Source organism: Pseudonaja textilis, chromosome 3 (genome assembly GCF_049901715.1).
Source record: "Pseudonaja textilis isolate UNSWEBS1 chromosome 3, rPseTex1.2, whole genome shotgun sequence".
NCBI classification, from domain to species: Eukaryota; Metazoa; Chordata; class Lepidosauria; order Squamata; family Elapidae; genus Pseudonaja; species Pseudonaja textilis.
Genome location: NC_141992.1, coordinates 185,353,060 through 185,379,304, shown reverse-complemented (window position 1 = coordinate 185,379,304; position 26,245 = coordinate 185,353,060). Strand labels below are relative to the sequence as shown.

General features: G+C 44.1%; 1 protein-coding gene across 1 annotated transcript in view; it reads left to right on the top strand.

Annotated features, from left to right (window-relative positions):
• The window catches only part of SNTB1 (syntrophin beta 1), a 119,359-nt gene that overhangs the window by 85,183 nt on the left and 7,931 nt on the right, over positions 1-26,245 (top strand). The window contains exons 4-5 of the mRNA XM_026703614.2: positions 16,173-16,312; positions 25,392-25,588. Coding sequence (XP_026559399.1) covers positions 16,173-16,312; positions 25,392-25,588 — 337 coding nt within the window. The remainder of the gene's footprint in view (positions 1-16,172; positions 16,313-25,391; positions 25,589-26,245) is intronic.

Genomic DNA, 26,245 nt, shown 5'->3' with positions numbered 1-26,245 from the left:
AAGGGCAGGAAAATATGCATTCAGTTTCTCATAATCACAAGCACAGAAAGCATTATTGAACATAAAAAGGGACTTTAGCGGTTCAGCATGGCCCTGGGATTACATCACCCCCATCTTGCATAGCATATATGAAACGAGGCTAGCATGGTTTGTGAACTATATGCGTTAGCAAGGGTGAGATGCAAATATTTTTACCACTGGTTCTGTGGGAGGGCTAATGGGCATGGCCATGTGACTGGGTGGGCATGGTTTCATCTTTTTTGTGCACCCCCTCTCCCCGCGCTCCTTTTTTGGGGGGGGGTGCTCCTAGGCCTCAGGGAAACCTCCTGGAAGGCCGTTTTTGCTTCCAAGAAGCTAATCTGAGGCCCAGGAAGGCAAAAAATGGAGCACAGGGGAGCGTGCGCAGAAAAAAAAAACTGCACTCCGTTTTTTTGCCCTCAGGGAAGTTTCCTGGGTGAAGCAGTAAGACAGCACAGCTGATCGTTGAAAAAGCTGATTATTGCGGGGGGATAGCATTTTTACTACCGGTTCGCCTGAACTGGGCCGAACTGGTAGAATCTCACCACTGTGCCTTAGTGTGATAATCACAGCGTTGTTTATTGAATAAACATGGTTTAAACAATCATGGTTGAATAGAATATGTGAAGCTTAGCACTGTGTCACCGTAGCTGAATAAGGCCAAACTGATTTATGAACTATTGATGAAAACCAGTCGAGATCACCATTTCAAATTGGCTTGTTTCCTTAAACTAAGAAATACTAATTAAAAGTGTATATGATTACATTTATATTACATGTTGCTGTTCTTACAGAAACAATGCTAATAATAAACCGTATTGGAATGACCATATTTACAGGAATTTACAGGCTGGGGAAAGTCAGCATAAAAATACATGATTATAAAAAGCACCTAAAATGTCAATTCTATTCCATTTCAGAGGAGTTCCCTTTCCCTTAAGTAAGGTTATGCAAATCTGAGGTGCAAATAATTATCATGCATACATACATCAGTTAAGGCCTATTTTTAAACTTTCTTGATTGCAATTCTGTAATTTAATGTTCAAGAAGATGACATTCATTTAGAATAAACTTGCATGGAATTTTAAGATCACTTATGCATGAGGTAATCTTAATTGCGGCATATCAATTAATTGTTCTGATAATTTATTTGATGATATGTATATTAATAATGGCTACGTCACCTTTTTTTAAAAAAAAAACCAAAAAAATACATTTGGACGATAATATTGTTAGGGACTTTAATGGTTGGTCAGGAACAAGGCCCTCATCCTCAGACATTCCCCTTTCTAAGGGGTCTGCTTCTGACAGGGGCTCGCTGTCATGTATTGATCCTGATTCAATCTCTTCCATTTGATCAATTTGATCCATTTCCTCCTCCTCCTCCTCCTCCTCCTCCTCCTCCTCAGTCGGCCCTTGGAGGGGGATCTCCACTTGAAAATGTACCTGGGTATAGTGCTGCTCCGACCTGATCAACGACCTCAGCGATTGGGAATCATGATCGGCGACCACAGGATATTCCCTGGTCATAACTGTGTGTTGAAGACCTGCTCCAATTCCCTGGAGGATTGCCAGCTCCATCCAGGCCTTCATCCTCTCTGGAACTTCCTCTGGAAGAATGTCGTCCTGACGAAGACCAGCAGCCGTCAGAGTGAATGTAGCTTCGGGAGCCCTTCGCATGGTCGGTGTCCCAGATACTTGGGCCTGTTGGCCTTGGGGAGCCAAGCTGCGCCTGGATGAGAGGGAGAGATCTGGGGGAGGAGGAGGGTGGGAAGAGGTAGATGGACCTGGACTGGAGGAGGGGAAGTCCTGTGAGACCTTGTGCGCCTCCCATGTGCACTTATCTATCTGTTTTTGTAAAACTTTATGGCGCCTGATGGCATCCCTTTCTGAAGTTTTAGAATTCCTTTTAGCCTGCTTAGGTTTGTGCTGAGATTTGGCTTTGACCTTCAAGGATGAGGTCTGAGAGCTGCTACTGTCTGCCATTTTGATTAAAGTTGGAATTGCAGTATGCTTGTTATACAATGCAATACTGTGAAGGCGGTTGACACGCCCGGGGGCCAGATCTGAGGACAGACCGGTTGCCCTGATGATGTTTTTATTGCCCCCTTTCCTCCTCCTTTTTTGGTTTTTGAATAATACCTATTTATAATGAGTCGTATCTCAGCAATAATATTTTATTGATATTAAAATATTATACCGAAGAGAAAATTATTATTATTATTGTATTATTATATAAACACACACACACACACACATACACACACACACACACACACACACACACATATATATATATATGGCAGTATGTATATGAATATTAATTAAGTGGCATGATGTTACATGCTGAGAAACCAAACAGCCAAATTGAGAACGCCTAAAGGCCCAGATTGATAAGGTAGAAGCCTTCATCAGCTTCCCTGCACAGGCGGACACAGGCCTAGGTGCTTGCTGTTGTGCCACTGGGTTGATTGGGCTGTGAGGGTTAAGCCAACAATTTAACTGTAAGAATAGCCTTGAATGTAGAAAAAAACCAAGACAAGGGTATAGTGGTCCCCAGTGTTCCTGAAGGGAACCTCTGCTCGGAACAGAGTTACCTCACACAGCACAAAATGGAATACAGGTGCACGGCCACGAGGTCTTGTAAGAAAAGATGGCCTCCCGCCATTAATCTTTTGGCTCGCTCCCCAGCAGCAAACTCCCGCCGTGTGAAGGAATATTCTCCAATGGCTTTTCCTATAAGGCTAAATGGCGGAGAAGGGTGGAAGGCTGTTGCAATGTACTGTTACTGACTGGTACGATAAGTGATGGATGGACAATGGAATGTAGCCATGTGATAAGGTGCTGTGTGAAAAAAGTACTAGCTGGAGAAGCGGAGAAATGAGAGTAATATGGGAGAAACGAAAGTTATGGAGATAAGAGTAACTGGGAGGAGCTGAGAAGTAGGAGCATAAGATATCAGCTATGGCATAGTTTTTGCATTAGCATAATTATGTAGAAAGCTTCTTTGTCCTGCTATGACGTATGCATGTAGCCTAAAAAAGGAGTACCCACCTGCCTGTTTAATAGGTCCATGTGTTATGGGACGATTGCTAAAATTCTTAAAGGGTCGCTTACAAGCACTTGATAGTGAAATCAATAATACTCAAAAAACGGTCAGTTTTCTCACATCTGTTATTGTATCCAAAGATTCTGTTAAACAGCCTCTGCTGGAATGGTCTTCTGACGAAGGGTCAGAGAATGAAATAGATACAAATGCCTCCTATGCTCCCAAAGGAGCCTTATTGGATATGAGTGATGAAGAGTCAGAAGGTGAGTGTTCCTCCTCGTACGAACTGGTGCAGCAGGGTCTTAACAAACCGAAGGGTTTGTTGCCACCCTGTGAATCCATTTCAGAGGAAAAAGGACTTTACCTGGAGACAGCATCACAAAAATAATAAAAAAGGAGGAATTGTAGCTATTCCACCATTAAGCAGACATTGTCAAACACAGATACAGGGATGTTTGCACGTATCTAATGACCTTGTTTTAGCCAACTGCAAAATGTTTCAATATGATCACGAAACACTGACTGTTGTTACTTTCCATCCCAGGACACATTAGCTTAGGATGATAAGCATATAAGCAAAACTTGCAAACTATCATATGCCTTGTTCTTTGTTCTTTGTTTATGAGTTCTTCCATATAAGGTAAAACTCTGCTACCCCCTGTGTGCTCCCCCTCCCATTTGAAATAGAACAATAAATGAGGGTTTGTGCAAAGCACTCGGGGCTCCTCCTGCTGCGGCTGCTGCTGCCTGGGTCATTCCATCTGCCCCGGGTGTGAAGTGCTCCCTCCTATGAAAACAATCGGATGTCTGGTGTCTGTTATTGGTATTCACCCTTGCGAGGGTCCCTCTAAACTTCTTCCCTGCGGGGAATTCCATAGGCAGCGAAAGAACGCAGATGGAACAACGGACTGGTCGCTCGCTGCGACAGAAGGCACTAAGCATTTGAATCCTCCACCCCAAGTGGCGTTCAGAAGAGGAAGGAAAGCAATACAACTCTGTTTGGAGCAAAGAGCTCACGCCGCTGTTCGGGTAAAAAAAACTCTGCGGCAATCTGTCGGAATGGCAGGGGTAGAAAGATCGGTTGTGGGGAGGGGGCGCGGAGCAGTGCTGGAGCCTCCCGCCGCTTTGCAGCGCGAATTGGCACTTCTCTGTAATGCGAGCGATCTCTGTAATGTGAGCCAACGTCGAGAGATCCCAGTGCGATTAGAAGGCTAAAGGACTCTAAAGACAAGCTGATTAACTTTCAAACCTGCTAGCAAGGAAAGAATTTTTCCTGGTTCGGCCAAGGAAGAATCACAAGCACTGCCTATCTCTCACGAGGCTGAGCCAAAACTGGGGAACGCTAGGGAGGAATACTGTGGAGGAGGAGGAGCATCCCACAAATTAAGCCCAGCCTAGACATGCAGAGACTGAAGCACCTCCCACTACTGGATGCTCTGAACAGCTCATGGGAGAACTTAATTGGGGGGGGGGATTCAACTTGAAATTCCTGATATTAGCAAAAAGGAGAGACAAATTCTCTGGATAACTGACCAAAGGGAGGAAGAAGAAAAAGAATGAGGTGGCGAAATGTTGATAATTTGAAAAGGAACATGTTAGAAGAAAGGTTGTAAAATGAGGTAAAACTCACTTAACAACTGTCTCGCTTGGCGACAGAAGTTTTTGGCTCAGTTGGACTCGAGGATTACCCGTAGAAAGAATATCCCGTGAGTGTAAGAAAGAAGGAAGGGGAAAGTTATGGAACACGGGGGAACATGAAAGAAAAAACGATAGGAATTAAAAAGTTTCTTGGAATGTGGCTTGTATAGCTGAGTGAAGTAAACAAGCAGATGAATGAAGAATGGCTGCAGTATTTGGGTTTGCTAGTCTAAAGAAAAGAAGAATTAAGAGTGACATGATAGCAGGATTGCAGTACTTGAGGCTGCCACAAAGAAGAGGAGGTCAAATTATTCTCCAAAGCACCGGAGACCAGGACAAGAAACAATGGATGGAAACTAATCAAAGAGAGAAGCAACCTGAAATTAAGGAGAAACTTCCTAACAGTGAGGACAATTAATCAGTGGAACAGCTTGCCTCCAGAAATCGTGGGCACTCCATCACTGAATGTTTTTAAGAAGAGTCTAGACCAGGGCTGTGAAACTGGATTTCTTTGAGGGCTGGATCAGCATTGTAGTTCTCCACAGGATGGGTGGGGGGACACGGGACGGATGCTTCCTGCAGCACCCTGACAGCAGAGGCTGTGGTGGCCGAAAACCAGCTGCACAGGGCCCACACATGCCCTGCCCCAGCCGCTTGTTTTGGCCAGCAGAGGCACTGCAGGCCGGTCCTTTGATATTTCCAGACCGGCCCAGTGGGCCAGATTTAAGCACCCTGTGGGCTGGATCCAGCCAGCAGGCCTTGAGCTTGACACTCCTGGTCTAGACAGTCACTTTTCTGCAATAGTATAGGTTCTCCTACTTGAGCAGGGGGCTGGACTAGAAGATCTCCAAGGTCCCTTCCAGCTCATTCATTCTAATGTGCAGCTGAAGGAAGTAATTGAAACTGTGAAAGTGGGAATTGTGAATAAGATTTGGGTTGTAGTCAGTAGATGCATTTGTTTCTTGAATTGGAGATTGGTAGAAAAGTAAAGAGGTTTCATTTGTGGTACTGTGGTTGAAAGAGTCAAAGGTTAGTTTTGAAGCTGGTCATTGTGTTGTGCGTGGGGTTTTATAAAAGCTGGCACCTTTTGTATATTATTCATCTAGTTAACAAAATTTAATACAGGAGTACTGTTGTTTGGTTATGATTAAAGCTATGATTAAGAAGAGACTCATTTCTACATAATTACTATGCTAAATGCTAGTTGTCCCTACTGAGGCTCTTGAATGACTTTGGTCTTTTGGGTTTATTTGATTGTCCTATTGTCTTGGCTCATGTTTAGAAGTTGGAGGTTGAGGGCACTTTGTTACAGTTTTGTTCCTAGTTTGAGTGTAGCTTTCAGGCAGTAGAACTGGAGAACTTCTGTTCTCATTTATGGCTTTGGGGCTGGGTGGTAGCAGTCACCCTCATGCCATTTTTAGTATACAGTGGAACCTCAGGTCCCAACCGTAATCTGTTCTAGGACTAAGGTTGCAACCGGATTTGGTCGTGATCAGAAGCACAACCCTCTGTGCATGCGCAGACCAAAAAAAAAGTCGCCAAAGGGGAAATCACCACGGCAGGGAAAATCGCCATGGCGATTTTCGGGTTTGCTTGGTTGCCACCCGAAAATCTTCTTCGTGACCAAAAGCAAAACTCTTCTGAAAATTCTGGTCATCTTCTGATTTGGTCACGAACAGAAGCATTCGTGACCTGAGGTTCCACTGTATTTGTAAAACCATGGAAGTAATACGCTGGATTTCTTTATGTGGATGATAACCAGGTTTACGTCTCTTTTCCATCCCCGCCTTATATACCACATAACCAATTCTTTTCTCGAAGACCAGTGTTGGCGAACCTATGGTATGCGTGCCAGAAGTGGCACACTGAGCCACTTCTGCCAGCATGTGAGAGCTTGCCCGGAAGAGCCTCACTGCGCATGTGCGCATGCCGCTGCCTTACAGCTGATTGTTGTGTAGCTGGCGTGCATGCACAGGAGGTACAAGAGACACACGTGCATGCACAGAGATGCACGGGGGGATCGCGTGTGCATGCGCAGATGGATGTCACATGGGGGTGATCGTGCACACATGGGCAGAGACATGGTGCACAGGGGTGATGCACGCCCATGCACAGATGCATGGCATGCGGCAGGAGAATCGCATGTGCATGCACAGAAGCACAGCGCACTGCGGGGAATTGCACATGCATGTGCAGGGGGCATGGGGGGGCAGCACGCATTGCCTTCTGGGTGCTGGCATGCGAGCGCATGAACGCACACTAATTAGTCTGGATGAGGTATAACAAACTGAAAATGGAATCTTAAAAAAAAAACCTAATGGTTTGGTGAATTAGGAAAGCTCACCGTTTGAAGGAGTCTTTCTCATTCCAGAGGAATCTGTTCTGTGAGATAAAATACAGAATTTGGGACTGAACCACCCCTGTAGATAATGGGGCTAGGTTCAAAAGCAACCTGGAACTAAGGAGAAATTTCCTGACAGTGATTTCCTGGTTTCAGCATGGTAACATCTTCTTACTGTTTATTGTGAAGCCTTCTGTTTGTCCAATGCACTGAAATCTCTGGGTGCCTTAAAGATTCCTTATTTATAGTTTTTTTAAAAATTCAGTGTATTTATAATTTATTAATTACTTATTAAGTTTTTAGCCAGTACAATTTTGGACACAGTGCATTTTTTTAAAAAAAAATAGAATAAAACTCTGCTATTAGTTCAGAAAGCAGGAAAGTAATGTCAGATGGATAAAAATTATGTTCATCCATTCTTGGTGTGAAGAAATCCCCATGAAACTAAGGATTTAAAAGTGTGTGTGTGTGTGTGTGTGTGTGTGTGTGTGTGTTTTAATGCAACAAAATAATTGTATGGGCACAGGTGAATCTACTCAGTAAGGGCATTTCATAAAGGAGACCCAAAAGCTGCTTTCCGCAAGTATGTTTATAATAATTGTAAAACCGAAAGAACAAGATCATCAACTATGAAAAATGCCATCTGGGTAGAAATGAACATTGAAGGCCAACTTTTATGCAAAGCATTAGAAAAAATGACCTTGAATTTTGAAAGCCTTAAAAATCTTACAATTGAAACTCCGTGCCAAAGCATATGTTGTGCAGGATTGTTCCTCACATCTTCTTCCAACATGTGGCTCAGATTAGTAGATTTTGCCAACACAAATATGCAAGTCCAATTTTGATTATTCCTTTGCATCAGTAGTCACTCACAAGAAGAAGCCATTGTTAAACAGTATCTCTGTATATTTTCTCTCCATATGGACACATGCATGCACAAAACAGAATTCTGGATTGCTTATTAACAAAACATTAAAACACAATTGCAGACCACAAGCCAACCCAATAAAGCGACCCAGCTGCAATATTTGAAACGAAATCCGTCAGTAATTAATTCGGCAAGCAGCACCAATATTAGTTAAACCAGTATTAAAAATGAAAGAAATTCGAACGGCTTAAGGCAGGGGGTGTCCAACCTTGGCAACTTTTAAGATTGTGGACTTCAATTGCCAGAATTTCATGGTTTAAAGTTGCTACAGTTAGACATCCCTGGATTTCATAAGATCTCTCAAGGAAAGGATATCAGATAATCAGAGTTGGAAGGGACCTTGTAGGTCACCCCTTGATTTTTTGATTCTTCCCCAACTAAGGAAAAGGAACTATAGTTGGTTTAAAATAGCTAGATTAGGTATTCAGGTAGAAATCACTGAAGCTATTTTTTGTTATGTGTCTTGAGAGCACCAGGTTGCAGAAGATTACAGGTAGACTTTTGACTTACAACCAGTTGCTTATCAATCATTTGAAGTTACAATGGCTGTCCAAAATCTATTTTTGTTGATTTACTTCCTCAGTCACGTATTATATTTTGGATGTTTGGCAGCCGGCTCACCCGAGGGCCATTTGTAGCATCTTGTGATCGCATGATCTTGATTTATGCCTTTTTTTGTAGGTTTCTAACATGAATTTCCAGCACACCCATTGGGGAAAAATTGATTTACTTAATGATCACGATGTTTGTGGCTGCTGCAAAAAGTGTCATAAAATTTGATCCAATCAGGTGATTTTTCAACTTAGGACCATAATGACTTACTGTTGTTATTCCAGGCTCAATTATGGTCGTAAGTCAAGAACTACCTGTAGTTAAAACTGTTTACCACTTTAGTGAAAATGTTCCTTACCCACAACTCATTGCTGCTTAGTTGCATATCAACATTTTCATTCAGCCTGGAACATACCTAGTATAATCCCTCGTACAGTTCAGAAACATTTTTCCCAGCTGTCTTGAGTATTTACTGGAATAACTAAGAGGCCTGGGGTGTGATTTGAGATCATATCCAAAAGAATGAACAAATCCCCCAAATATTTAAAATATAAACCAGATGCCATCTGATAATTATCCTGCACTTGATACCTCAAGCAGTCTATAACAAATAAGCCAAGTATTCAAACAGGAGGAGAAATCTCCGCAGTTAAAGGTTGTGCGACTTTGAACTGCTTTGGTTGTGACACCTGTAGAAATTAAGGCTGTTCTGTGGAATTATTAGATGAAAACTCCTTTTTAGTTAGTGGGGCTGAGATTAAAGAGTTTGGCCATGCTGGATGGAAATCCCGAGCCTGGGGAATCTTCATTATTTTAAAGGAATATCTAGTTGGAGAAGAGTGCTGCAGAATTACAAAAGCGTATTTCAGCAGTTGTTAACATTAAATAAAAATGTAATTTTGCTATTTTGGAGTTGGGTGGGTGATTTCATTTCTCACAAATGAGCCTAAGTAGCAAATGATTCTACAGAGGGACATGTAACAGAAAACTGAACAATTTCCAGAAGGCATATGAAACTTTTCATTAATCTATTTACCTATCATTCTATATGCAAGCCATGTTTAATTATCAGTTAAGAAATGTTCTGGCACCTTAGATAAGGCTAGAGAAAATGCAGTTTTAGTATAATTTCTTTATTATAAGTATTTTTTAAAAACCAATTTGGTTTGACTTTTGGACCAGGATCAGTGGAATTTGGCAACAAAATTGGCAATAATAGAATTTCCTTTTTGGCATTTCACCGTGCCTAAATTAGGTCACAGTAGCTTGTTCAGTGAACTCTCATTTTAAAAAGCTTTTGTTCTTGGAAAAAATAAGCATTTTATCTGATCGTACTGTATTATGTTTACTGGTTAATTGTCTTACTAAGTATTGGCATGAAAGGAGACCAAGAAGAGTGTAATAAATCAATTTCCAATGGCTAATAGATGGCAAGGACCATTATTCTATATTTAATTATTTCTTTTTAGCAGAATAAACAGATACATTCGCCTATACCAGGAATGTCAAACTCAGTTTCATTGAGGGCCACATCAGGATTGCGTTTGACCTCAGGGGTGTGTGTGTGTGTGTGTGTGTGTGTGTGTGTGTGGCCAGCTCGACATCACTCATGTCAGCGCCAGTGGTGGCCTGAATACTCTGCCAGCGAAAATGGGCTCCCAAGATCCGTTTTTGGCTGCAACGGCCTCCTGCAACCCTCTGCCAGCTCAGGAGGGCCACTCGCGGAGGCACTGTGTGCCGGTCCTTTGCTGTTTCCAGGGTGGCCTCAAGGGCCAGATCTAAGCACCCCGTGGGTCAGATGCAACCCTCAGGCCTTGAGATTGACACCCCTGCCCTATACAGTGGAACCTCGGGTCACGACCGTAATTCATTCTGTAACTTTGGTCGCAACACAATTTGGTCATGACTGGAAGTAAGACTGACTGCACTTGTGCCTACAAAAGAAAAATGGTGCAGAAGGGGAAATCGGCACAGAAAGGGAATAGGCCGCGGCCAGGTTTGATCGTCACCCGATTTTTGAATCGTGACCCGATTCAAAAATGTTGTGGCTTTTTTGGTCAGAACCCGATTTGGCTGTGGTCAGAAGCGTTCGTGACCAGAGGTTCCACTGTACTGTTAGATCACGTCATGGCAAAATAAGAACCATGTGTCCAGAGAAGTGATAACACGGGAGTAAAAACATGTTAAAGTTCTCATGTATCAGGCTGTTACGTGATTTTGGCAAGCTCTTCAGATAATACCTAAGAGGCAGGAAGAAAGGAGGGCAGATAATAAATCATTCTTAACGTATCTTTTCAGTAATTCTGAAATATTGCTGAATAAACCCTATTCCTAATCCTGATAATTGTGTGAAAGGGTTTAATCATGATGAACTATTTTGAACCCTACTCATCCTTCCCCGTTCCCCTTTTCCTTGTGTGTGTGTGTGTGTGTGTGTGTGCGTGTGTGTGCGCAGCCTTTGCACCAACCCCACACGGACACGAAAAAGCATTTCACAAAACTAGAATGTGTAAAAGCCAGCCATAGATACCAAGTGGGACACAATATTTTTACACAATTTATCCAGTCTTTTGCATCATTTCTTGAATGAAAATTGCCCCCAATCTGGCCTCGTATGTTTTTGCATCTTCCAATTAACTTGCTCGTCCTTTTTCTAGGGGTGGCCAGAGCAATCAGAATAAGGAAGGATCTTGGTTTGGCCATGACTTAGAGCCATAAACTTAGACTCACGATGTTCCTCAGACATTGCTTGGTTCACAGCCCAGGGCCAAACTTCACCAGGTCTTCCTATTCATCTCCTCAACCTTTCAGTCAACTCTCAGCAGAGAAAGGGTACTACACCAATTCCAGTTCCCTCCAATCCCAATTGCATTTGTCATTGGCATCGCTGTTGTTGTTAGGGACCAACAACGGCTTGTATTGTGCTCTCTGGAGGATTTTATATACCTTGGCAAATGCCCAGATCTGATAGTGAAATAGGACGGCTTTGTAGAGCATATTTGGCTCAGGAAGAGATTAGAAGTGAAAACCTAGGCTCTAGTTTCTTTTCATTTTCCTCTTTGCAATAATTCTCCCACTATTGCCTCCTTCCGTGCCACCAGGGTCAAAGGTATATATTATAGTCCATTTCCTGCTGCGTGGGAAGTATCAACATCCTGTGTTCACGGCTGCCTCTGCTAATCAGCGTCAACCGTGGAAATTACCTTGCTTTCATGGACTTTGATTACAAAGGAAAGTTTTGCAAGGCTTGGGCCACTGAGGTCTATATTTGACATGCTTTACTTCTGCCCTGCGATTTCCTTTGCTTCAGACGCTTGGCAAACCGACTCATATTTATGACGGTTGCAGTGCCCCAGGGCCACGTGATCATTTTTTATAACCTTGTGGCCAGCAAAATCAATGGGGAAGGCAGATTCACTTAACAACTGTGGCAAAAATGGTTGTAAAAAGAGGTAGAAGTCACTTCACAGAAATTTTGGACTCCATTGTTGCAGTCATGAGTCAAGGACTACCTGTAGTAGCCTCATCTTCATTGTATGTATTTAAGCAGAGGCTAGGCACCCCTCAGTCAGGGGTGCTCTAATTTGAATTCCTGTACTAAGCAGGGAGGTTGGACTTAATGGCCTCTGTGGCCCCTTCTGACTCTGATTCTGTATATCTTAAAACATTCTTTTTGAAGTGGGTTAATGGCTACGAGGAAGGAGAAATTACTTTTTCCTTGAAAAGCAGCCTCCCGTTATGAAATCCAAAAGCACTTCAATTAAATTCCAACCTGCTTGAATACCTGCTGGTACTCCAAATACCTGTTGGAGCCTGCCAATAAGAGATAATTTGTTTACTAAACAGGGACTCTAATTAAAATAGCTGTTCTCAGTTCATGATAAAAAATAGTTCTTCAAAAAAAAAAGTCCATTTAATTACCGGTCATCCAAATAGTAAACAATTCATTTTTAAGCCGTTCAGCCAAATCTTCATTAAACAGTCTTGTTAACATAAGAAATTAAAAGGCCATCTGTTTGATTTAATTATTTAATTTAAGTTTTACTTTGTGTGTATACACACACACACACACACACTTACTTTATTACGCCTCCTATCTCCCCTACAAAGTGACTTTGGGTTGCTTACAAGTTATAAAATAAGTAAGAGTAATGAAAGAATAAAAAGGTAAAAGTTCCCCTCGCATGTACGTGCCAATCGTTTCCCGCTCTAGGGGGCGATACTCATCTCTGTTACAAAGCCAAAGAGCCAGTGCTGTCCAAAGATGTCTCTGTGGTCATGTAGCTAGCATGACTAAATGCCAAAGGCGCTAACCTTCCCACCAAAGTGGTCCCTATTTTTCTACTTCCATGTTTACATGCTTTCAAACTGTTAGGTTCACAGAAGCTGGGACAAGTAACAGGAGCTCACTCCATTACATGGTGCTAGGGATTCGAACCATCGAAGTGCCAACCTTTCTGATCGACAAGCTCAGCCTATTAACCACTGAGCCACCGTGTCCCTTAATGAAAGCATTGTTGTTGTTAGTTGTGAAGTTGTGTCTGACCCACTGCGACCTTATGAAGGAAAGCATATTAATATTAATATTAAGCATATTAACACTTAAAAGTACAGGTCGAACATTGAAAACTGTACTAAAACCGAAACTAAGAGAACTAAGAGAGGGATGGGACAGGGATGACGTCTTCTTACCCCATCAGCCACCTCCAGTGATGAGTGTGTCGTTGTCCCCCTTGAGGACCCAGGCCAAGCGCAAAGCCAGAAGGCCAAAAGGGAGGGGGCAGTTCTCACTTCTGACAGAAGACTTATTTCACAGGGATGGAGCCACAGCAGAAAAGGCTCTTCTCCTTGAACCCACCTGCTGGAATTCCTTAGCAGACAGGATCCGTGGCAGGACTCTTTCACTGGCACAAGTGGGGCGAGCTTCCCCATTGGGGAGAGACGGCACCTCAGACACCCTGGGCCCGTGTGTTGTAGGGCTTCATTGCTTCAGTAGCAATGAAAATAATATTACAACATTATACGAGCCATGGTGATTCAGTGGTTAGAGTGCAGTACTGCCGGCTATTTCTGCTGACTGCCGGCTGCCTGCAATTTGGCAGTTTGAATCTCACCAGGCTCAAAGTTGACTCATCCTTCCATCCTTCCAAGGTGGGTAAAATGAGTACTGAGATTGTTGGGGGTAAGAGGCTGACTCTGTAAACCACTTAGAGAGAGCTGTAAAAGCACTGTGAAGCAGTATATAAGTCCAAGTGCGATTGCTATTGCTGTATTGGACCATTTATACTGATTTTTTTCCCCTCATTTGACAAATAACAGGTAACTTTCCAATCTGGATAAAACAGTCCATATATAAGTACAGTAGGTGGGGATCATAATCTGCCAAAAGAGCTCCTTTGCGTCCCATCATTAAACTGGACTCCAGAATAGCTGTTCAATTCTCCTTGTTACACATCTCAGGACCTTCTTGGTAATGGCCTCCCCTTGGCAAAAAACCTTCTTCGGGAAGCTAATTTGGCTGCATTTAAAACCAGAGAGTTGAAAAGGCATTTGGAAGCCATGTAATGAAATTTTCTGGGTTTTTGTTTTCCTTCTTCCAGACTGTATTGAAGATGCAGCTTCAAAAACTCTTTTGTTTCAGAGTTGTTGTTTTTGAAAGTGTTATATCTTTTATATCCTCAGGGAGGAGAACATATAGGGCTGAATGGAAGAGTGCTTTTAGAAATAAATTTAAGATGAATCCCTGAGGAATTGGGAGAAGCCACAAGCTACAAGGTCTTAGCGCTTGCCTGCACAATAGTTGACTCTCTTGGTTTGGGGACAAACTAAAGCAGGGATCCTCAAACTTTTTAAACAGGGGGCCAGTTCATGGTCCCTCGGACTGTTTGGGGGGGGGGGGGCAGACTGGCTGGGCAGCTGTGGCTAAGTGGTCATGTGACTGGGTGGGCGTGGCCAATTTAGCAGTCCATTAAACAACACACACAAATTAAACTTTAATTTGTTATGCTCCTGGGGGTGGAAAGCAGATTAGTGAAGGGATGTGGCTGTCTTGGGGTGGGGTGTTTCTGTGTGTGTGTCTTTCTCTGCCTGCCTCCCTCTTTCTCTTGAGACCGGGTAGGCCAAAAATGGCCTCCACGTGTCCCAGTTTTGGTTTCCTCTGCCTCCAGAAGGCAGGGGTGGGTTGGTGGGGGGATGTGGGCAGCGCAACCTCATGGTCCTGTGTGGGCTGGATTAAAGGCTTTGGAAGGCCATATCTGGCCCACAGGCCGTAGCTTGAGGACACCTGAACTAAAGTTTCTAAAGAAATCCCTCATCTCACGACCAGCAAGGAGGCAGGATAGAATTGGGAAAGGTCACTTTGAAAGAAGGAAAGTTTGGGTCTTTTTCCTATCCTCAGAAATGGATTGGCCAACCAAGGCAGCCAGCAGGGAAGGGACAATGGCTTATGAAAGAAAACCTGCTAGACCCGTGATGGCGAATCTATGGCACGTGTGCCACAAGTGGCTTGTAGAGCCATTTGTGTGGGCATGCATACCTGCGCATGTGTGCGCCTCCCAGCTGATTTTTGGACCGTTTGAGGCTTTTTTTTCGGCCTCCCAGAGGCTCGAGGGAAGCCTCTGCAGCCTTTGGAGGCTGAAAAACAGGCCCGTTTCGTTACTTCCAGTATTTCTGGAAAAAATGGAAGTGACGAAACAGGTCTGTTTTTCGGCCTCCAAGGGCAGCAGAGGCTTTCCTCAAGCCCCCGAGAGGGCAAAAATGGCCTCCCCCAGGCTCCAGAAGCCATCCGGAAGCTGAAAACAAGCACTTCCGGTATTTCCAGAAGGCCCATTTTTCGGCCTCCCGAGGCTGCAGAGACTTCCCTCGAGCCTCTGGGAGGCCGAAAAAGGCCTCAAACGGGCCAAAAATCATCTGGGAGACGTACACATGACAGTGCAGGTAAGGGGTGTATTTGTGTCTGTGTGTGTGTGTGGTGTGCTCATGCACAGGGGGCACAGGGCGCATTGCATTGTGGGTGCCAGCACGCCGGGGCTTTCAGCACACCACAAGAAAAAGGTTCGACATCACAACATGAATAAAACCTAAACAACCAGGGGGGAAAGCACTTCCTTGCATAGTTGAAACTGACAGAGTGGCTACAAAAAAAAAAAAGGATTGGATGAATTCATGAAAGCCAGGCCTGTCTGTTCAATCTGGAAGCCTCAATATTTTCTGCCGATTGAGGAAGGCCTGCCTCCAAATACCAGGGAACACCAGGGGAAAGATATACAGTATTCATTTCACACCAGTGACTCATAGCATCTTCTAATCTCATCCAACCATGGCTGAGCCAAAATTGCAGTAATGAGGACAAGCTTTACATCATTTCAATGATAGCAGGAAGATGTTGTACAGAGGTCATAAATCAGGAGCGGAGAAATGTTCCGTGTCTCAGTATCCGGCTTTAAAAGCATCTGCCCCAAGGCCAGGAACGTTTCGTTGCCTTGCTGTGGGAAACAAAAGTTTGAACGCAGGTGGGCCTTGCTGTGGCCCAGCGCGGGCTGGTCTTAGGTTTTGGCATTGTGGTATTTTGGCATGAGAAAAGCAGCCTTCCCCTGAATCCTTTCCTTGCGCCTCTTTCATTGGAAATCTTGCTTTGTTTTATCCAGGTGCTGGGAGAGAATGAGAAACCTTGGAAAGCTGTTTTGGTTGCCTTGACAGAGAAGGATCTCTTGATATTTGAAAGCATGCCACGCATCAAGGAAGCTTGGTTTAGTCCACTGCATTCCTACCCTCTCTTAGCTACCAGGTACGTTCTTTTTTTAGCCCAGAATATATATCAGAAGTGATATTCAGCAGGTTCTAACCAGTTCTGGAGAACCAGTAGCAGAAATTTTGAGTAATTTGGAGAACCGGCAAATACCACCTCTGACTGGCCCCTCCCCCATCTATTCTCTGCCTCCCGAGTCCCAGCTGATCGGCAGGGTCTTCTTTGGTTGCCCTGCACAGGAGAACAGAGCTGGAAAGCAGGTTAGTGGGGTGGGGAAGGAATGGGATTTTGCAGTAACCTTCCCCCAGGAGTGGGGTGGGAATGGAGATTTTACAGTCTTTCCCCTGCCACGCCCACCAAGCCATACCCACAGAACCAGTAGTAAAAAGATATTGAATCCCACCACTGATAGATAGATAGATAGATAGATAGATAGATAGATAGATAGATAGATAGATAGATAGATATAAACCACACACACACACACACACACACACACACACACACACACACACACACACACATATATATATATATATATATATATATATATATATATATATATATATATCTCAGTGGTGGGATTCTCTCTCTCTCTCTATATATATATATATGTATGTATGTATGTATGTATGTATATATATATATATATATATATATATATATATATATATATATATATATATAGAGAGAGAGAGAGAGAGAGAGAGAGAGAGAGAGACATACATATAAATCATGTTTTTAAATTACTTATTTTCCCGGTTTTTCACCTCCCATTTTAGCCAGAGGGGCTTATGCAGTTCTGTAATAAAACAGATTCTCCCCTCTAGCTACAATTAAAAAGGTACAAGTCAAACAATAACTGGAAAGAGAGAGGTGAGAAACAACAAACTATGTGTTCCCATAATAGGAAATAGTGTAGTATTATTATATTAACAGGTTTCTATGTAGCTAGTCCTCAATTGAGGACTGGTTGTTGAGCGGCCTTTCAAAGTTGCAATGGGCCCCACAAAAACTATCCCAAAGGTGCTTTTTCCAAAAAGCATCTGAAACTTCTTGGTTTATTGTTCGAAAACATTTCACATCTCATCCAAGATGCTTCTTCAGTTCTTCAGTTGAGAAGCAAAATGTTTTTTTTTAAAAAAAAAAAAAACCAGGAAAATCCAGTTGCCTTTTGGAACAAACACCTTTGGGACAACAATGGATGATTGAGAATCTCCATAAATATTTACCCACAAAAGTTACTTATATTCCAGTTCCGAAGTTCCGACGTCCACTCTGTCTCCCCTACACCATTGTCATGGGACCATATTTTGGGGGCTCAACAGTCAGCCAGAATTTATGATGCTTAGCAGCACCTCGCAGTCATGTGACTGTGATCTACAATGTTCCTTATGGAAATTGTTTTTACTTCCCGTTCTTGGAAAAAGCACCCTATAGAGCAGTGGTTCCCAAACTTTTTCAGTCCACCGCCCCCTTTGTGCTACAAACTCAACCTCGGTGCCCCCCACCCAGGGGTGGGATTTAAATTTCTGTGGGCATGGCCTAATTTGAGGGCATGGCTTGCTGGTCATGTGACTGGCGTGGCTTGCTGGCTGGGCATGGCTTGCTGATCACCTGACCGGATAGGTGTGGTTTGGTGGTCATGTGACTGGGTGGGCATGGCCAGGTGACCGGCAAACTGAATACAAGTGGTTCTCACTTAATGGCTGGTTGTTTAGCAAGTGTTCTAATTTATGACTGGCCTCCCCAGAGCTACTTGACCTGTTTTTGGAGTTTTGACAGCCATGCACACACACACACACACACACACACACACACACACACACACTCCCTTCTAACCCTGCTCGAGCAGGTCATTGGACTAGAATCGGCAAAGCAACTCTCATTAGACTCTAGTAGTGAATAAAATCTAATCAGAGGTGCTTTGCTGATTCTTGTTGATTTGTTTTATTTTTATTTCTTTATTTTATGTTGCTGAATTGCCTTGACATGTGTGTCCCTTCTTGTGCACACCCCAGAAGCTTTTGTGATTCTTTGCAGCAAAAATTACCAACCTCTGGCTTTGCTCGACTTTTCAAACGTGCCGCCACTGCCGTGTTTTAGGTGCCAGCCTCGCAGGTCCACCCCATTGAGCCCACTGCACCGGAAGGACCTGCCCAAGCAAGTCCGAGTGAAGCAGTGCACCAAGTCAATGGGGTGAGCCTGGGAGAGAGAAAAGAAAGAGAGAGAGAAAGAGAGAAGGAAGAAAAGAAAGAGAAAGGGGAAAGAAAAAGGGACAGATGAAGAAAGGGTGAGGGGTGGAAGGAAGGGACAGAAAGAAAAAGAAATAAAGAAGGAGGTAGGGAGGAAGGAGAAAGATAATGAGATATCTATCCTAGTCCAATCACATGCTCCAGCAGGGTTAGAAGGGAGTGTGTGTGCGTGTTCTCCTTGTAATTTACCAGTACATTTACCGGTACTTCTTCAGAATTGGCACTTTAAAACATTGGGGAAAAGTAATTTTTTAGGGTGAAGATCTGGTCCAGTGGATCCTGTTTAAAGCCTCAACAAAATGTGAGAGCTTCCTGATACTCTTGGCCATGTTTCGTCCACTAAACCTTTAATAGAAGCCAAAGATGTTTCAATGTGGAAAAGGGCCTTACTCTAAACTAGGCCTCATTTCAATCTGATGCATCAGGTCTCCCCGTCTCTCTCTCTCTCTCTCCCTCCCACCCAGACTGGCTTTGCTCTACTTTCCCAATGTGCCTGCGGGGCCGGTGCTTTGAACATGGATGGATGGATAGAGAGAGACAAAGAGGTAGGTAGGTAGGTAGGTAGGTAGGTAGATATATTGGTAGGCAGGCAGGCAGGCAGGCAAGTAAGCACGCAGGAAGACACAGACAGACCTTTTGGATGTATGGATGGATGGATAGACAGACAGAACACAACAGTGACGGCACTTTGGGAAAGTAAAGCAAAGCCACTGTCACCGTATTCGAGACGCCGACTCCAGAGCGGTGCAACAGTCAATGGGATGAGCCTGCAGTGCCGGCGCCTCGAACCGCCCCCCTGCTGCCTGTTAGTGCCCTTCTGCCAGCCCCTTGGGGGCGCTAAGAGGTGGCAGGGGGCATTTGAGACACCGGCACCGCCGGCTCACCCCATTGACTGTTGCACCGGAGTGGTGCAAGGGGCTCAATGGGGTGAGCCTGTGGAGCCGGCACGTCGAACGCAGTGGCAGCCCATTGCAAAAGTAGAGTAAAGCTGCCTGCCCTGGGCTTCCTCAACCTTGCCCTGCTCCAGGAAGGAGGGAACAGCACCACCCTCTACGACATGAGTGCCCCGAAAGGGGGGGCAGCTTGGGAGGCTGATCCCTGGTGGGAGGGGCACCCTGCTGTCAGGCAGGGCAACTACAAAGAGGGGCAGGCTTAGCTGAGCAGGATCCTGGATATTGGGCTTGTGGTCAAAGCCTCCCTTCCTCTGACTCCCGCGAGGTCAGGGGTCTGCAACCTTAAACAAAGAGCCATTTGGACCTGTTTCCCACAGAAAACAAAACACCGGGAACCCGAAGACATGGGTGGGTGTGGCAACTCAATGTCACTCCCACTGAGTCACATGACCCCCCCCCAGGTTTTGTGGTTTTCTGTGTTTTCTATGGGGAACAGGTTGCGAGCTCTCTCTCTCTGTCTCCCTCTCTCTCCCTTTCCATCCATTCCTCCTTCTCATCTCTCTTTCTTTCTCTCTCCCTCTCCTTCTCTCTCTCTCCTCTAACTCTTTCTCTTTCTCTCTCTCTATGCCTCTTCCTCCCTCCTTCTCCCCCACTCCCACCTTCCCAACTCCCACACCCAGGGAATAACTGTAAGGAAATTTGGCCACGTTCTTTTTGTCTCTGGGAAGATACAAAAATAAACCTTGCATTCCAAAAGGAGTGACAGTCAGGCTGTTACCTCACAGTGCTACGAGGTTGCTGCCTTAGATCGCTGCTCAATCCTCGCAAAACTGGGCAAAGACAGAGAGAGGGGAGCAGACAGAGCTGAACTGAGCCGAGTCTTCCTCCCTCCCTTTGTATCTCTCTCTCTCTCTCTGTGTGTATCTCGCTCTCTCACACTCCCTGTCTGTGTCTCTCCTCACTCTCTCGGAAAGCCCTGCGTGCTCTCCTTGGGACTCTTCGCTGTCCCCTTTCCTTTCTTCCTTTTGGAAATCTGGGCTGGCTGAAGAACGAGAGGAGGAGGAGGGGAAAGAGGGAAGCCTCCACTGCGGCTTCCGCTCGTTCCTCAGGTAGCCCGGATTTCCAAAAGGAAGGAAGAAAAAGGGATAGCAAAGAGCCCCGAGTAGAGCATGCAGGACTTTCCGAGAGAGTGAGAAGCTTCTTTTCTTTCTCCTTGGCGAGTTTTTTGAAATCCAGGTTGGCTGAGGAATGAGCGCAAGCTGTGGCGGAGGCTTCCTTCCTCCCTCTCTCGTGTACACCCTCCAGGCCCCACCACAGCCGGCTCCATGGCTGTTTGCTGCTCTTGCATCACCTGTGCAGCGCACTCAAATTTAGTGCACTTTACTCCATCCTCTCCTCCTCCTCCTGGAGCCCGTTACAATGCGGTGCATCGGAGCTGCCGCATTCAAGATGCCAACTCCAGAGCGGTGCAGCAGTCAATAGGGTGACCCTGCAGGGCCTCAAACGCCCCCCCTTGCCTCTTAGTGCACCCCTGCCAGCCCCCTTGCCTCTTAGCACCCCCCTAAGGTATCCCACCGCCCCCCACAGGGGGCGGTACCACCCACTTTGGGAACCACTGCTATAGAGAACAATGGGTTCACTTAACCACCATTGGAAGAAAAGATCCTAAAATTTCAGACTCCTTTAGGGACTATAAATACCGCAGATAGTCAAGGACTGTCTTTGACTTTCCATATCAAAGGTTCTTCCCATCCATCCATCCAAAACACGTACAGAATTTTAGCCCCTTGCCCTGTGTAGGGCCTTCAATGGATAGTTTTCATAATTCATAGCTATATATATTACCCTCTCCATTTGGCCGTCTGAGAAGATACCCAGAATTGTGCTACTGAAACCTGGAAGCTGCCGATGTGCCAGAAAGCATCCACATAGCAAGGCCTCTGATGGGAGGGGTGTAGAACACCAGTTTATCATTGGATCACCCTTGAGGTCATCTAACTGATAAGACCAAAGCAGTGATTTGAAGTTGTAACCTTGAGGAAACATCTCTTAGCCTCTTTGGAGACACATGTGTTAAGCCCAAAGCACCCTTTAGAGCGGGAATCTCCAAACTTGGCAACTTTAAGACTTGTGGGCCTCAACTCTCCATTCTGGCTGGGAAATTCTAGAATTTGAAATCCATAAATATTAAAAGTTGCCAAGTCTAGTGACCGCCCCCCCTACAATAAAGCATGGACCGTCAATTGAAGGTTCAGGCATTTGATCCGCTTCTCCTGCTCATCGCAGGAGAAGAGAGAAGATCTCATGTTACCAGCTAAAGCTGGCCAATGTCGTGTTAACTGTTGAGCTTGTCACTAGGCTAAGGAAAAGGTTTCTCACATACCTGAGGAGAACAAATGGAGATGAATGACTTGTTGAAGGGTCAGCCTCCCAACATAATATTCTCATGATACAAGAATGAGAAACTTAATTACTGCAGGGTGGAGGTGGTGCAATCAGCCATCATGGTTTCCATACATGATTTTGGATTTAAAAACCAGCTTCTTGGCTTGAAATCATGCAATCAGCTGAAACTTTGACCTCCCCCCCCCCAATCCTAATGCATGTTTAATTAGACTGCAGTTTTTATTATTTTGAATTCCCAGTACCTGTCAGGCACACTTTGCCTGACTCTGGATTTGTTTTGTTCTGGAAACCACAAGAGAAACCTGATAAATTTTGCAACCTCTGAACAACCCCACAGGCTAGCGAAATGTCTGTGGTGTCCAGTTCCCTGTTTCTATAGACAGGAAGGTTATCTTAGGACAACTACTTAGAAAAAGAACAACTAAGTTGCCACAAGCAGCACGCACCTGTCTTAAGTCAGAGGAGGCTGGAAATATACATCACGAGACACAGTTTCCTCAGATTCATCCCGCCAACATGCTGTGTATTGTCATAATCAGTTACATCAGAATCCCAATATTCAGTTATTTTAGATACAGCTGGTCCTTGACTTAAGGATCACAAGTGAGCCTACATTTTTTGGTGCTAAGCAAGGCAATTGTTAAGTGAGTTTTGCCCTGTTTTACAGTCCTTTTTTGCCACAGTTGTTAAGGTTTAACAGTTCAATGACTGCAGTTGTCAAGTGAACCACACAGTCATTAAACAAATCTCGCTTCGACTTTGCTTGTTGGAAACCAGCTGGGAGGGTTACAAGTGGTGATCACACGACCCAAGAACTGTGCAACTGGCATAAATCCATGCCGGTTGCCAAGTGCCTGAATTTTGATCACATGATGCTACGACGATTGTAGGTGTGAAAACTTGTCATAATTCACTTTTATCCAGGGCTGTTGTAACTTTGAACAGCCACCAAACAAGTGGTTGTTAGTTCAGGGTTACCTGTAACCTACATGGATCTTCCAGGTCCTGTTTTATGACCATTTTTAGACATGTAATTTGGTTCACAAATCTTTCCCATAGAGCCAAGGTTGGGCATCTAAGTTTGTTTCCCTTTTTCCCGCTTTTTTCTTTCCGTGTGTGTATACCTCATGATGTTCCTGACTATCTTGTCTGCTCTAAATATAAATATTAGATTTATATTTACATAAATAAATATTTATTTTTATAAAACTACAAGTTTGTGTCAGTGCCTCTGACTCCTTGTGGACAGCTGCCATGCAGTTCCCTGACTTTCTTTGCCTTGGGAATGGAACTAGTTTTGGGCCAGTCACTTTCTCTCAGCCGTAGGAAGAAAGCAATGGCAAAAACAATTCCAAAATGTTGTCAAGAAAACTCAGGGACTTGTCTAGGCCAGGGGTGTCAAACTCGATTTCATTGAGGGCTGCATTAGGATTGTGTTTTATCTTCCGGGGGGGGCCGTTATGGTCAGGGGGCATGGCCAGCACAATGTCACTCGTTGAGGCTCCGTTTTCAGTCACAATGGCCTCCTGCAGCCGTCTGCCAGCACAAACAGAGCTGGGGGCCCACCCAATCTCCGTTTTCAGCCACAATGGTCTCCTGTAGCCCGCTACCAGCAAAAATGGAGGCCAGAGAGGTCACACATGTTTTCTCTGACAGAGGAACCACAGGCTGGTCTTTCACTGTTTCCAGGACGGCCCCCATGGGGCAGATCTAAGCACCCCAAAGGCCTTGAATTTGACACCCCTGATCTAGGCAGTTGACAGGAATCAAGATTGACAGGAATCCAGATGATGATGGTCTTTGGCTTGGTTCCTGGTAACTTTGTAGAAAGATTCCTAATTTTTTTTAGCACTGATACAGAAACGGTTTTCCCTTGCCTCTTTTAAAGATATTTTTCCAGCGTTCCAGTCCAGCCTATAGTTGGGCCTCCCCACAACGTATGATAGAAAACTTTTTTTTCTTGGAAAGTGGTAGGGGAAGAAATGTGTAGCATGTATTTGCCCAGTATGGTTAGTAGACCAACTGCCTGAGTTGACCACCCCTAGTAGTGATTATCCATGTTTTGAGAACAGTCTGTCATGACAGCGGTGGAAGTCTAATTGGAGAAAAAAAACATCTGGAAATTGACGTTGAGGTGAAAAATAAGAGCTAGACTACTTTCCAAGTACAGGTTCCTGTTTTAAACAATCTGTGCTGATTGGTTGTTGGTTACTGGCAATATGTAAAGGTGGTGGCATTATTCTTTAAAGTCTCAAAGGGGCTGCTTGTCCTGTTACACAGCTGACCAGTAGTTTTGGTCAATCATTCTCAAGATGTCCCACTGTTACAGATCTACTTTCTGGCACATTGGATGGGGCTTCTCTCCCATTGCTCCTAGACAATGGCATATATTTATTCCATTCTCCCCCCTGTTTGTGTTTAGGAAATCTGCAAAGATGCCTCATTCTCAACAAGTGTCGTTTACACCTTTGTTAGTGTGGAATTTTTTAACCATTCATATTCAGTTTGCATATTATAGGATGCTTTGCATATTTGTCAGAGCAGAAAGGCAGGTATAAATCAAATGCACTTAACCAATAACTGTGTACCAACAACCAAGTTTGACCCTGTATGACTGCCAGGCAGGAAAAGATGGCCAGATACTGCCACCTACTGTGACCTGCTAGATCATGCTGGCTCTTAAATGCACATCGCAGTCCATTAAAAGGCTCCTTTGACCTGGCAAATCTTCTCCAGCTGGGAGAACTTTGTGGGTGAAAGCTCTCATCAGCTCCCTCATCCAACCCCTCTCTTTCTCTGTACTCTACATCCTTTGTTCAGTTACCTTGAAATGGCCTCTGCTACCTTTATCTGTGCAGGTTAATAAATGCTCAGGTTTTTTTTTTTTTTTTGATGCTCTTCAACCCATGTACAGCAAATACTATGGATCCCTGAATGCATAAAAATATTTCTAAATTACATTGGCTACCAAGCTGTTACAACTATGTCTCCCTAGTTGCCTTTTTGATATGATCCTTTTGTGTGTGTGGGGGGGACCCTTAGTAAACAAGATAATATATTGTAAAATGGGATGGGGTCTTTTTTTGGTCATTTCATATGTTTATTTGACAGAAAAACCTCCTTGCTGTAAATGGGATGGGGTCTTCTTTTCCCTAGTAGCTTCTTGTTTCCAGATAGGACAATAACACCCATCAGACATGAAGTATGATTGAAGATTTAAATATTATAAAAATCGGAAGGAAGGAAGGAAGGAAGGAAGGAAGGAAGGAAAGATTGAAAATGTTGAAATACTGAAAGTCCCTTTTCGTCCTAGCAAGCATCTTTTCTTTCTTGTCCCATATCTCTTTTCCCATGACCCTGGGGGAAGGAAAGAAGGAAGGAAATGTTGTTTTTTATTAGGATTAAAATTCTAGGAAAAGGATATTGATTAGTCACAAGGAAAGGTTTCCTATAAGTGCAAGAGAACAAATGGCAGACGCATATGGGATCTCTTAGTGAAACTGCCTTTCTCCCACTAAGATTGTTTCTCTAACAACATGTGTTGATTCTTAAATTTGTTTTCAGGTTGGTACATTCAGGGCCCGGGAAGGGCTCTCCACAATCTGGGGTAGATTTGTCCTTTGCCACTCGAACAGGAACACAACAAGGTATCGAGAGCCATCTTTTCAAAAGCGAGACTAGCAGAGACCTTTCCTTGTGGACCCGGAGCCTAGTTCAAGGTTGCCACAACGCAGCTGAACTGTCTGTGGAAGTCACCACAGGTAAATCAAGAGCACAGAGGCTTCTTGGCCATCAAATTCTCCCAGAGCCATGGACCTCCCTGGGTTTCTGCCAGTAGCTAAACAGAGACCATGTCAATAAACTAGATGGTGTTGAAAGGGTTTATTTTGCAATTTGGGCAATTGGCTTAAGAGGAAAATCAACTCCATCCAACATCTGTGGCTCATACTAGGTGACAGATCTTTTTTTAAGAACGCTGGTTTGGACTGTTGTTTTATTTAACTCCTTTGATCAATGGCCTGATCTCAGACTTGCGCTTTAAAAGATATAAAGAAGAAGAGGGAGAGAGGAAGGAGGAAAGACTAAAGTCAACAACAGTTTTTTTCTGGATATTAAGTGCACCAATTGTGCCTACTGTCCCTGTCCTATTGTTTCTTTTTATTTTTCTTATAAGTATCCACCTCATGTATTCAAAACTATGTTTATTCTTATACCTGTATCTTGTAAGCGATTGACAAATCAAATAAATCAAATAAATCAAATAAATTCAGGCAATCTGATGAGAGATGGATGTTGAGGAGAAATTGAGAGCAGAGCAATTGGTCTAGTCCAGTGGTGGCTAACCTTTTTGAGCTCCTGTGCTGAAAATTGCACTCGCACACTTGTGTACCAGCACCCAGAAGGCAATGCACGCCCTG